The sequence below is a fragment of the Dendronephthya gigantea genome, unplaced genomic scaffold, assembly GCF_004324835.1.
Source record: "Dendronephthya gigantea isolate DGI-Jeju-01 unplaced genomic scaffold, DenGig_1.0 000002F, whole genome shotgun sequence".
Taxonomy (NCBI): domain Eukaryota; kingdom Metazoa; phylum Cnidaria; class Anthozoa; order Malacalcyonacea; family Nephtheidae; genus Dendronephthya; species Dendronephthya gigantea.
This window is the reverse complement of record NW_021163012.1, coordinates 2471902-2484329: the sequence shown is the minus strand read 5'-3', so window position 1 is coordinate 2484329 and position 12428 is coordinate 2471902. Positions and strand designations below refer to the sequence as shown.

At 39.7% G+C, this 12428-nt stretch overlaps 3 protein-coding genes across 3 annotated transcripts; 2 read left to right on the top strand and 1 right to left on the bottom strand.

Moving 5' to 3' along the window:
- The first annotated feature begins 39 nt into the window (after positions 1-39).
- On the top strand, positions 40-4153 carry LOC114535808 (centrosomal protein of 57 kDa-like). Its single transcript, XM_028557132.1, has 9 exons — positions 40-177; positions 622-799; positions 948-1121; positions 1355-1599; positions 2048-2125; positions 2430-2513; positions 2591-2680; positions 3005-3210; positions 3585-4153. The coding sequence occupies exons 1-9, from the start codon at positions 157-159 to the stop codon at positions 3973-3975; spliced, it is 1467 nt and encodes a 488-aa protein (XP_028412933.1). The 5' UTR covers positions 40-156; the 3' UTR covers positions 3976-4153.
- Positions 4154-4567: 414 nt separating this feature from the next.
- Positions 4568-9169, top strand: LOC114538139 (Golgi-associated PDZ and coiled-coil motif-containing protein-like). Its single transcript, XM_028559255.1, has 7 exons — positions 4568-4783; positions 5662-5823; positions 6080-6255; positions 6500-6782; positions 7407-7663; positions 8049-8189; positions 8421-9169. Exons 1-7 carry the CDS (start codon positions 4568-4570, stop codon positions 8680-8682), a joined length of 1497 nt encoding a protein of 498 aa, XP_028415056.1. The 3' UTR covers positions 8683-9169.
- A 418-nt stretch (positions 9170-9587) lies between these two features.
- Positions 9588-12348, bottom strand: LOC114537362 (fukutin-related protein-like). The gene is made up of 3 exons (XM_028558461.1): positions 12097-12348; positions 11096-11734; positions 9588-10161 (listed from the first exon to the last, which is right to left on the bottom strand). Exons 2-3 carry the CDS (start codon positions 11359-11361, stop codon positions 9729-9731), a joined length of 699 nt encoding a protein of 232 aa, XP_028414262.1. The 5' UTR covers positions 11362-11734; positions 12097-12348; the 3' UTR covers positions 9588-9728.
- Positions 12349-12428: the final 80 nt, after the last annotated feature.

Below are 12428 nucleotides of genomic sequence, written 5' to 3'. Positions count from 1 at the left end.
TTCGCTTTAATTTATGCGTCGTGTGACGTCAACAACCGACGCTAATTTCGAAAATTTCTTCTCTGTCAACATCACAAGAACAGCTGCTTTTACGACAGAAATTTGATTATTTTTTTGATCTTGCGATCGCTACAGCTCAGGTTCCCGACGGATGCTATGGAGAATGACTTTGAAACGGTAATGGTTTTGTCTGTTGTCGAAAACGTCGTTTATCCAATGGGTATTATAAGAGATTGGCTATGAGTGAAGTTGGGGTATTAAATGTGGGCATTATTAAGCTACTCCAAAGTTGTCGTATCATATCAGTCATCAGCATAAGAAGTCACAAAATGTTAAATTTGTAATTCAGTTATATCTTGCTACATCGCAAAACTATGATTAGACGAAGTAAAATGCTAGAAAAACTGTATATGAGTATATTTCACCTTAGCTTGTTACAAATGCCTTGGCTTGGAGGAAATAAATATAATGGAAATTACATCTTGATATAGTAAAAGAGATTGCCATTGTCAACAGCTGGAAAAGTACAATTGGCATTAAAGTTTTCTCTAAAAATGTCAATATACTTTTGATAGCATTTGGCAGCAATTATTGAGATCACTTGTGTAATTCTTTTAATAGTATTCAGACAGGCTGCCACAGTCAGCCTCCATGAGGGCTAGCCTGAGGTCAACAGGGTCGTTCCCTGGGGTCAATGGTTCGTTTGGCTCATATTATCGTTATCCTGAGGGTGACAGAGGAAAGGAAGATGGGAGACACAAAACAGAAGTGAATACCTTTCCGGAAAATAATAACAGAGGTAAGAAACTTTGCAAGATACAAATTACCTGGTTCTTGAACAGCAGCTGTAGGTTTTGAGAGACTTGGTTGGTTGGTGCACATTAGCTTTAAGCTCAATTGGAAATAAAAATATAGAAATCAAAATGATGTGATTGAACTCTTTTTAGCTGTTGTGACTGCATTGAAAAGTCTTCAGGAGAAGATACATAAATTAGAGTTAGATCGAAGTCAGGCAAAGGCAAATCTTGACCAGCTTTCATCAGAAGCAAAAAGATATCAGGAGAAACTTGAGGAAGAACGAAGAATGACAACACCAAGAAGTGGATCATCTTCACCACCAGGTATTGCAAGTGTAACTTGCTGTTGTGTCAGAAAATTAGTTATATACTGCCAGACCTCTTAATTAAAAGAACAGTTTAGAACTGATAGAGCTATCCAGTAAAAATAAAGTTAGTTAAGGTTTCCTCCTGTAGTAACACTGGATCAATAAGAGATGATCCTTACTGGACCTCTAGGAGGAACAGTTTAGAACTGTTGCAGCTATGCAAATAGTATATTTTTCTTATTAATTTAGTTGAGGTAAGCAATAACCTAGCCACAGCGGAAGCTAAGTGCGACCTCCTGGAGAGACAGTTGGAGTACATGCGCAAGATGCTGCAGTCTGCTGAAACTGATCGCAAGGACGCCATTCAACGATCGACAACTTTGGCACAGCAAGCCGCAAAGCAAGCGTCCGAGCATGTGCAGAGCAAACTCGAGAAGATCTCTGGACTGGAGAGACAACATATCCAACTGAATGCGGCACAGAATGTAGCTGAGGTAAACAAGGATCATTGGAAACTATTGGAGTGTGCTTTCCCAAATAGACAGCTTATCAGAACTGTGCAGGTAGCCTCTTAGAGTTAGATAGATAAATAGCTCATTTATCAATGTAGACATTGCAGCCAATTGGCTAAATTATGCCCATATTTACATGTCGGAAAATTATAATTATAATGTATATACATTAGCTACTTTACAAGGAATAGACTTGGTGAAAAATACAAACGTAACTTCCAAACTAGCTCTGCCAGCTCTTCTGAAAGTTAGCATGGGAGTGATATATGTCAATGACCTTGATCACTTGAATCTCTCTCTTCCCCCTTTTGTCACACATCTGTACTCTAGATGCATTCTAGTCCAGTCAGTTAATGCTAAGTTAATTTATAAAACAACTTTTAGCTCAAAACTGTTTGAAAGCATTTGTTCAATTCTTTTAACACTTTAGAGTAAAATTCGTGAACTGGAAGAAAAACTTCAAGAGGAAAGACACAAACGCAAGTTAATAGAAGATAAAACCGCCGAGGTACAAAATTTTCCCGAACTACATATACAGGGTGTCCCAAAAAAATGTCCCCTCTATTGAAATCAAGCCTTTGTTCGAATCTGATTGCCTTAATACTATGATAAACCCAATTGAAAGCAAGACGCTTTATTTGAATGCCTCAACCTAATAAATATGCTATTTACACACTACTGCGTTGATCATGCATTCAAATTCCAACAAAAGCTTCATTTCAATAGCGGGGACTTTTTTTTGGGACACCCTGTATTTCGTCCTAAACTTTGTCTAATTGCCTTAACCGTTTTGTTCTTTCCACCACCTCAAGCTTGCTACTTCGGCCGAAACGAACAGAATTCTGATGGGAATGGCAGCCGGTGACGAAGCGAAGAAAGTTAAAAGAAAGAAAAAGGTGAGTCACAAGTGTGAATCTGTTCGGTTTTTTACTTGATATACACTCAACGGTCGCCGTTGCTTTAATTCATTTAGGTCAAACGACAACCAAAAACTCCTGCCCCAATTCAACCTCACAGTCATTATCGCCTGAACATGGGTAATATTCCATTCATTGTCGGCACGGTAAGTTTAAAAGGAAATTTTTTTGCCATTAAAATTTCTGTGCATGGGCACAGTAGAAATTAGCAATGGTAAACTGACGTTTTGAAACTAAAAAGAGTACTGATTTTTTTATTACCATGGTCGAGTGTGCCATATTCAATATTTTTTATTACCATGGTCGAGTATACCATATACTGGTATTATATACCAATATACTTACAGTTAATATTCGATTCAATTGGATCTGACAAAATTGTATCGTTAAGTCTTAACATTCAAATTTCCACATTTATAGTGCTAACCATTGTGCCCATGTCACAGTGTCCTCACCTCGTTTCTTTTCAGTCCACAGCGAAGTCGCACAATGTTGGTGCGAATATTCAGGGAGCTTTGTCCTTATTGAAGACTCACAATCCAGTGTTGTGCAATGCCGCGACCAAAACGCGTCGAAAATATTGCCGCACCAGTTCCCTCGCCTCCGACTCGGATCACGCGGCGGACGTAAACGAAGTGCTTTTAGGTTTGCAGGACGAGTTTGGAAACATGGGATTGTAAGTACGAGAGAGAGGGTTATCTATTATTTGGTCTCTTGTATTGGCTTATGAAGAAGAGGAAAACGTATTGTCTGGACAAGTGGTCCTCTCTGGACCTCTTGCATGAACAATTACAAGACTATCGGTGTTACTACAGGAGGAAACCTAAACTAAACTAACTTTATTTATACTGGATAACTCTATCAGTTCTAAACTGTTCTTCCTAGAGGTCCAGTAAGGATCATCTCTTATTGATCCAGTGTTACTACAGGAGGAAACCTAAACTTAACTATCTTTATTTATACTGGATAGCTCTATCAGTTCTAAACTGCTCTTCCTAGAGATTCAGTAAGGATTATCCGTTCTAAACTTTGATATTTTTTATTTTCTAGCGAACACAAAGAGTTGCTCAAACAGATTCAAGATACGGAAGACGATGGTTTACGTGGAGACCTGGAACGCGAGCTCGATCAACTCGTGGCACGCATGGAAACGAAAGGGGAACAAATCGCCACGTTGAAACAACACCAAGAACGCTTAACACGGTCGGGAAAACGAAAAAAGAAACGGCCGACGTCCGCAAACGGAGCGCGCGAAATGCAATCGTTGTCGTTCAGAGGAGGGGAGGTTGAGGTCGTCACAACCGTGAAGGCTAAAAGTCTGCCGCGAAATCTTGAACGGGCAAAATCAAGACCAGCGACAGCGAGGCAGAATTTGGATGTTCTTCAGAGCATGAGAAAGCTGCAGACCTCCTTAAGGAAAGACGATCTAAGTTGGGACTAAATTGGGAAATTTTTTCGCAAACTAAAATATGAAAAACATTATAAATATATATTCATATAGCGTAACAAATGTAAATATAAATTATTCGAAGACATTCGCACGCATTTTGTCTAAAAGTCGTGGACTTTGTCTTAGGCTGATATATATTATAATTATCAATAAATTGTGAATTTGATGATTCATTGGAGGGCTATATACTGTGAATTTCCGTTACAAATGTCTTCCGTTTGGGTGACTGATAAACATTGACATTCTAAAGCAAATTGCTCGGTTTGTACTGTGCAAGTTTGTTGTGTTTGCAGTTAAAATTTTCCATGTTTTTAAACGTTTTTTTTAAAAATAGTCGCTACAAATATTTTAAACTAAGAAAGTGTTAGTAACACCGAGCTATTTCATCCCAATATTCGATGCAAATTCTTCGAAACTAAGAGCTTACCTGTGCACAAATTTGATTTGATATCACAGTCTATTGTCGGACAGTTTTGAACTTTTGAACGCGATGCGCGGAATGTGAAGAATAAATTGCGGCGGAATGTAGTCACGTGACAAACGTGATGAGTCTGATGACGTTGAATGACAACATTCATCCAAGATGGCTGTCGCTGTGTCAATGTTTCGTTGGATAGATTTACTTGAAAAAGAGTTTGACAAGGCTTTCGTAGATCTTGACCTACTTCTGGGCGAGATAGATCCCGACCAGAGTGAAATAACGTATGATGGTCGGCAAAGAATGACTTCCCTGTCGTCCGTTTTCGCCCAGATGGTCCACAAGGCACAAGCTATATTTCAAGCAAATGCCAAGTTGGAGGTAAAAATCGAAATCATTAGGTGTGATAATTCTCTTGAAGCCTGGTTGGCTGGGTAATGATATTTTGAATGATTCATCGGTGTCTATTGCGAGATGATCGCTTAAAATTTGTCCGTGTTTTATAGCATAAGAATGATAAGATAAATCAAATATTGTGTTTGTAATTTTTAATTATATATCCGATAATTAGATTAAAGATTGGCCACGTTAGCATATTGTGCAATCGGTGTGTGAAAACCATTTCTTGATCTGTCACATGAAGATAGGCCTGTACAATATTACGTTATGTACATATATGTACTGACTGTTCACTTGACAAAGTTGACTTAATGGCTTATTAACTTGACTTAAATAAACATGGATGCACTTTAATCTAAACAATTTTGTTGCCAGTAAAGGTAGATTCAGTGGAGATGTCAAGGGGTCCAAATACTACATGACATGATACAGGCATGATGTGTTATAAGAATTCTGATCAAATATAATATATCCTCCTACCCATGTGAAGAGCAAATTGTTGTAGCTCAACAAATACTGTGATTTCCAGTTTAGCGTGGAATTGTGTAAGTTTATTTGTTAAGTTTTTCAGTTTAATGTTTGTGACATCATCTAATAATGTTACTTGGTGATGCTAACCAAGATGTCAGGGGGAAAAATGTTAAGTTGATTGTTGTGACTAATCGCTATTAATAGACTGCGGTAGAAATAATCCCAAACTTGACAGTTTTTCCTTGGCAACTTGGTGAGCGTCACCTGGCACTAGATGACGTCACAAACATTGCTTTAAAACTACAAAACTTAACAAATAAACGTCTGCAATTCCAACTGGAAATCACTGTATTTGTGGTAGAAGAGAGCCATCATACATTCTGTTTCAGGCTGAGTTAGTATCAATGAGACATGATATCACAGAGGAACATGCAGCCAGAGAGGTCTTGGAGAAGGAGGTCTCCAGTTTATTGGTCCAGTTACATAGAGTCCAGTTACAATTACATTCAAACTCTGAGACAACTGACTCTGAAAGTATCCGAGAGAAACTGGTAAGATGGGACACAGAAGTGTTTCTTGATATTGTAAGAAAACCTTTCCTGTTGAACAAAATGGTTTGGTGTAAGAACAAGTAAATTACTGACAAGAGACACTTGCAGTTTTTCTTGTTAACCCATCAATTATAAATACTCTTCTGATAAATAAAATGATCTGGTATCAGTCTCACTGAAATTGAATCCTTTCCATTGTAACTTTGCACCATTTGAGGTTGGTTAACTCAAAAATCATATATTTTTCTTGCAACAGGAAAGTGAATTAAATAAACACAAGAAGGATTTAATGAAAGAGGCGAGAATTGCAGCAATGCTTAAACAGTATGAAAAAGAAAATATTGAATTAAGGAATCACATATTTAGTTTGCAAGGAGAGGTCTATGGAGCCAGACTGGCTGCTAAATATCTTGATAAAGAGTTGGCTGGCAGGTGTGTGTAGTTTGTTTTATGATAAATACGATAGCTCTATCAGTTCTAAACTGTTCTTCCTAGAGGTCTGACAGTAAGGATCATCTCTTATTGATCCAGTGTTACTACAGGAGGAAACCTAAACTAAACTAACTTTATTTATACTGGATAGTTCTATCAGTTCTAAACTGTTCTCCCTAGAGGTCCAGTAAGGATCATCTCTTATTGATCCAGTGTTACTACAGTGTTAATCCATCCATTATAGGATACAACAAATCCAGCTTCTAGGACGGGATTTACGTGGTGAGGAACACAATACTTTATGGAATCAAATCGAAGCCGAGATTCACCTTCACCGCCACAAGACCGTTATCCGAGCTTGTCGCGGGAGAAAGAACCCGTTTAAAAAGACACCTGCCCCCCCTGCAATCTCCGAACCAGAGGAAGGAGACACTGAGGCGAAGGCTCGTAGACGGAGGGGAATTGGTGACACGCGGACTGTAATGATAGCGAAGAACAAAAACGAAGGCCTGGGTATTTCAATTACCGTAAGTACCGGCCCGAAATCCTGCTTTTAAAACTGCCCGATGTTACACGAGATTTGATTGGTTCCGCAAAACTAACGAGCCAATCACACTTCGTGTAACATCAGGCTTTCCGCGTTTGACGCCATTGTGAGAAATGTCTGTGTTAAGACAATGCAGCTTGTTTTACTAAGTTTACGAGATGTATTTTTCAGAATTTCTGACCCATCTTGTTTTATACTGTATATCATCTCGTCTTTGAGTTGTTCTCTTCGCTGATGTTTATAAAATCTTGCTTATTCATCTTAAGCCGGTTGTATCAAGCCCGTTTAGCTTAAACGGTGGTTAAGTTCAAAACAGAAAGCAAGTCTATCGTTTTATTCAAGAAGCAAACTAAATGTTAACCTTAATACGAAGATACTGTTTACAACTACATATTCAGTGTATAATATTCAAGTTCACTCATTCAAGTACATATTAAATGCATAAGATGCAGGTTCAGTCATTCACAAGATTCATGAAAGTATTTTTAATTTTTGGCTTATCCACCGTTTAAGCTAAACGCCTTTCGAACAACCGGCTCCTGTTATTCTCACTTATTGCACTCAATGTACAAGAAGGTTAAATTTTGTGTGATTTTTCATTCAGGGTGGTAAGGAGCATGGCGTTCCGATCTTAATCTCGGAAATACACGCCGGGCTGCCGGCGGAGAGATGCCAGGGTCTGTACGTTGGTGACGCAATCCTCTCCTGCAATGGCATCGATCTTCAGGAAGCCAAACATTCCGAGGCAGTCAAGGTATTGTCCTCGTTGCATGGGGAGATAGTCATGGAGGTTCTCTATGTAGCTCCTGATGATTCCAGCGATGAAGACGAAACAGATTGGGAGAAGAAAGATGAGAAAAGGTAAAGGAAGGGTCTTTTATCCGGTCGAGTTTTAGGTGGGGGAGGTATTGTGGAAGATGGAGGGGAGGTTGTGATAGGAGTTCTCGACCTTTGGGGGAGGGGGCGTTTGTGTGAAAGCATTCCGCCATTAGAAGAGAGTGTATTTAGGTGGGGAAAGGATGTGTCTTCACACTTGTGGAAAAAGAGAAGCCCACGTTTGTTTGAAAAAGGGGGCATTTAGATGGGGGAGCCCTACCATTGAAAGAGAGGGAATTTTGGTGGGCGGTGAGCGGTGAGCGGGAGCATAGAGAGAGAGGGGCTGATCCTTACCTCTTACTGCAATGTCCATGTTCTTGAAATTTTTTGAAGAAACCAACCTATACTGCCTGTTTTTGATTTATCACAGATTTAGTTCTCTGGGTCGTGTTGAAGATCCCAAGGAACTCGCGAACGGCGAGGTCCACTTCACTAACTCGACGAGAGAGTCCGTTCGGTTTAAGAATGCCGACGAACGTGTTAAAGAAACGACGAGTGCTCAGGAAAACAGGTGATAGGATAATTGTGGTAATCCTTACCATAAAACGCGCCGCAAATATCCCGTTCTATGGAAATCCATAAGGCAGATTATATTAGGGAACTCGAATAAAGTGTGGGTGGACTTCTCCCCCCTTTCCCCATCCCCTTTGAGGTGATGCCCTTGTCCGCGAGGAGAAATCCCATGGTGGTTATTTATTTAATATTCATTTATTTTATATTCATTTATTTTTTTGCACTGTAGGCAAGAGATGAAGCTACCCATCGACACGGCTCTGCGCACGAAACAGTTGCCAAAACTGAACAGGTCTATCCCGGGGTTGGCCGTGGATCTTCGCTCGCCAAAAGCACACAACTCACAGCGCGAATCACATGAACATTCAGGTACACGTAAGGATCTTCTAAGTCCTACCTCTAGTACACAGACTCAGTCACCGGACTCGCTATCCCCGCGTTCCCCGCTATCCCCTGTTACCCCTGATCACCCTGACAACACAGCCAGGTGACGCAAACGGTGCGGATATCGTAATACGCGTGCGGTGTGCATTGACCTTGAATAATCTGGACTTTTGACGCAAAGAGGTCTGACTTTAAATCGCAAGTTAGTTGAGTTAGTTGAGCTATGCAATAGAACATTTGAAATAGTTAATTTATGACGATTGCAAAATAAGCGTATTTTGAATAGAATTCAGCGTTTAAATCGCGCCAATTTACCTCATTAATTGGAGTAGAAAATATGCATGTTTTGACTAACTTTGTCTTAGCAAAAAAAGTAGCATCTACGAAAGATTACAAATCTGCGCTATTTTGCACAATACATTTGGCAAAGGTCTGATTCGACTGTATCGTAATGTTGGAGTATTTCTGTTGTGCAGAATACAGACTCACTCAGTATCCTCAATTATTAGTTTTATATTTTCCTCCTAAAAATACATATGTCTATCTATTTATGATATACGGCTCGGGTTATTATCGCCATGTGGGGCTGGTCGAATGCATGCATGTATGTATATGTATCTGGCATGTATGTATTTGGCGTTAAGGTTTATAAAATTCTCTGTTAAAAAAACAGATTAATTCTTAGTGTTCTTAAAATATTCTACATTTTCCGTCGTTTAACATCGTTTTGTTCCATTCCACAATGGCTAACCACATTCGTAGAAAGTGCCACTAGTAGTGTTACCACATGTTACTGTATAGTCCGAAGTTCCTTGAACTCATAAAGGTCTACGGCAGTGACAGTAGATGGCGTGAACTGCCGAATGTTGATTTCACATCTTTCAATTATGTACATACAAGACGACTATATCATATATCTATTTTACACTTGCGATTTTTGCTGCGATTTTCTTCTTTTGAAAGATGTAAACGAGTAACTAGTTACGAATGCTCTGATGTATAAGAGCTCTTATTTAAACATCAGTAATTAATTCACTCGTTCACATCTATAAAAAGAAGAAGTGTAAACGGGCCTTACAAGTCTTCTTCGAAGTCTTAAGTCTCTGAATCTCTAAATCACATCGCTCACAAGGTTCATTCGCGGTATACTCTATCAGCATCCCACGGGCTTGCTCTCTTTCCACCAGTCATACGGGTAATGATATTTCTGCATTTCCAAGCCATCGTGAGGCACTGGCATAGCGATGCCCGCGAACGGCATCGTTGGAAGTGGCTTATGAACGAGCTCCGAGGGGAACGCGTGCATCTTCTTGTAATTGATGAAAAAGACGTACGATTCCACGCCAACCCTCTCCAGGTATCCGCTGTTGGCAAACGCATCGAATATCATAAGATCTGCGCGCGCATTGCCCATCGTGACGCGATAGAAGCCACCCCATGACGAGTAACGGATATCCATCCCCTTCCCTGCGAGACTCACTTCCAGTTTGTCCCACGGTAAATGCTCCAAATCGTTCCTTAAAACCCCGAAGTCCAAATCAGTGTCCCATGGAAGAGGCGCGTTGTACCGCAATGCTCCCCAAAGACTTGAAAAAATATGAAAATTAGCTGTTATTCAAAGCGAAATCTAATATACGTATCATTTTCTGTACGGTGCTCAGCTATCGTTCTAAGACAGGCGCTGTGTAATATATTCTACGCGGTGTTCAGCTGTTGAAGGCCTACGCCACATTCATAACGATGTTTTGCTGTTTTTCTAAGGCAGGTGCACATGCTAATATGCTATTTTCTATAAGGAGTTTTGCTCTTATTCCAACTCAAATGTCCCAATACTTGTATTAAAATGGTGTGAGGTAGCAGCTGAAAGAGAGATTATGCCTATTAATTCAAAACAAAGTGTTTAGCTGGCATTCTACGAAGTACATATAGCTACTATCTTGCTTCAAATAAGGTATATTTATAGCTGTGCGTTCTAAGAAAGATCCCGTATACTACTTTTATGATATGTTTAATAAAGCGGCAGTAACTCTAAGGAAGATGCAATGTTATATGCTCAAAATAAAGTGTTTAGCTGGCATTCTAAAAGATAGATTTTATCTCACGGACATTAGATAAGGTAAATTGAAGTGATAGCGCTACTAAAAAGCCTCTACTGTGCGTACGGCGCTATTCTTTTGTCAAGCATAAAACTAGCTTACTTATATTATTAAATATGTCGCATAAACACGCATTGTTAACGTTTTTGAATGGTACAATGCAATTTGATTAAAATATAGCTAATAAACAAAACTCGTAAGCCTATAGAGTCATAACCGTGCATCGAGCGACACATAGCAATATTAAAATCGCTAAACGCTCGATCATGTCAATCGGCAATTACACCTGCTAGTTAGAAACGGCTGCATTTTTAAATATCTGAGCAAATTTCGATTGATGTACTTTTTCATTCGTGCTGTTCTCCAGCCGAAACAAAGACGCATTGCCGTTAGCCGATTAAGCAATTAATGAAATTTAACATACCTTCCGTATGCGAGCCAATGTGTGACGTTCAGCGCGTTTAAAGCATCATGTAGGTCCTTTGAAAGTGTTATCAAAGCCGCCATATCTGCGGTCGCAGTGTTGCAGTGAAGAACAGACCTGTGTGCTCTGTTATACCAAGCGTAGTTCAACAAATTGAGTTTATAGTAGACATAGCAAAGCACAGGTATATTGCATAGAAAAAGAGAAAGTATGAAGTTTCTTCGAAAGGCAGTATTGAGCCTTAGTCCAAAAGGAAGCCTCATCATCACGATTCGTCAACATGTCCCTGCGTATAAAATTGTTTAATTTTCAATTTATGTTTACACAAGGTTTAGCGATCTTTATCGTTTTAATCCCGCTTGATGATGATCTTCCCCTGGCGGAAGTTTTCTTGCGGTATCGCGGCGATTCTCTCTAGAAAATTGCATCGGCTTGTGCCATCCCGAGTTCGTTATCATCGATCTGAAACCCGGTTACTGCAGCAGCGATAACATTCATTTGCCGTTCTTTGATGTATCTTAAGCGGCGACCTGCTAAATGATTCGCGTGCTTGCCCTCATCGTTGTTGTGGACAACGGGTAGCTAACGTCTTGTGGCAAGTGGCAATATTAAATCGAATTCGTTCTCGCTATGGGTGACCTGTAAATTTAATTGAAAACAATCTCTTTGCCTTTTGTTTCGCCGTTTCGTTTCGCGAGCCCGTCATTTTCGGCGATGTTAAATAGCCCGTGATTCTAGCTGTATTATACTAAGCAGGGCGCTTATATATAAGCGCTCTGATACTAAGTTTTTATTCCACGCAAACCTGCCTGCGTGCGTATTCACTGAAGCTATATATACAGCAACATTACATCGGCCAGCTTGATCGGATCGATCGAAAAGATTGTCGACTTTCGGTCTCTGATCTCAGGCCAATTTATGATAAAGACATTCATATTCTAATCGCGTCTCGACTATTTTCAGTTTTTTAAATTAGTATATATTTATATCGGCGTGTTTACCTTAAACAGCACATGTTAGTAAATAGATTAAGTATTCGTTTCCCCCTTATTTTAATGGTCCACAGGTTTCTAATCTGTGTTGTATTCATTTGTGTGACGGGCGTTCATTAATGAAATCCTTGTGTAAACACTAACTTTCAGTTATCATCAGCTTTCATCTGCTCGATTTCTCGAATCATCGAGCTTCATTCTTCTCGGAGAACCTGGCAAAAACACTTTAAAGCCCGTGAATTTTCTTCCTTTGGCACTGTTCACCTCGAATGCAATCGACGGCCTTCGTAAGTCAATCCAGTTTCTTTCTTTGAAGTGTTTTTTTGAGATCATTCGGCCAT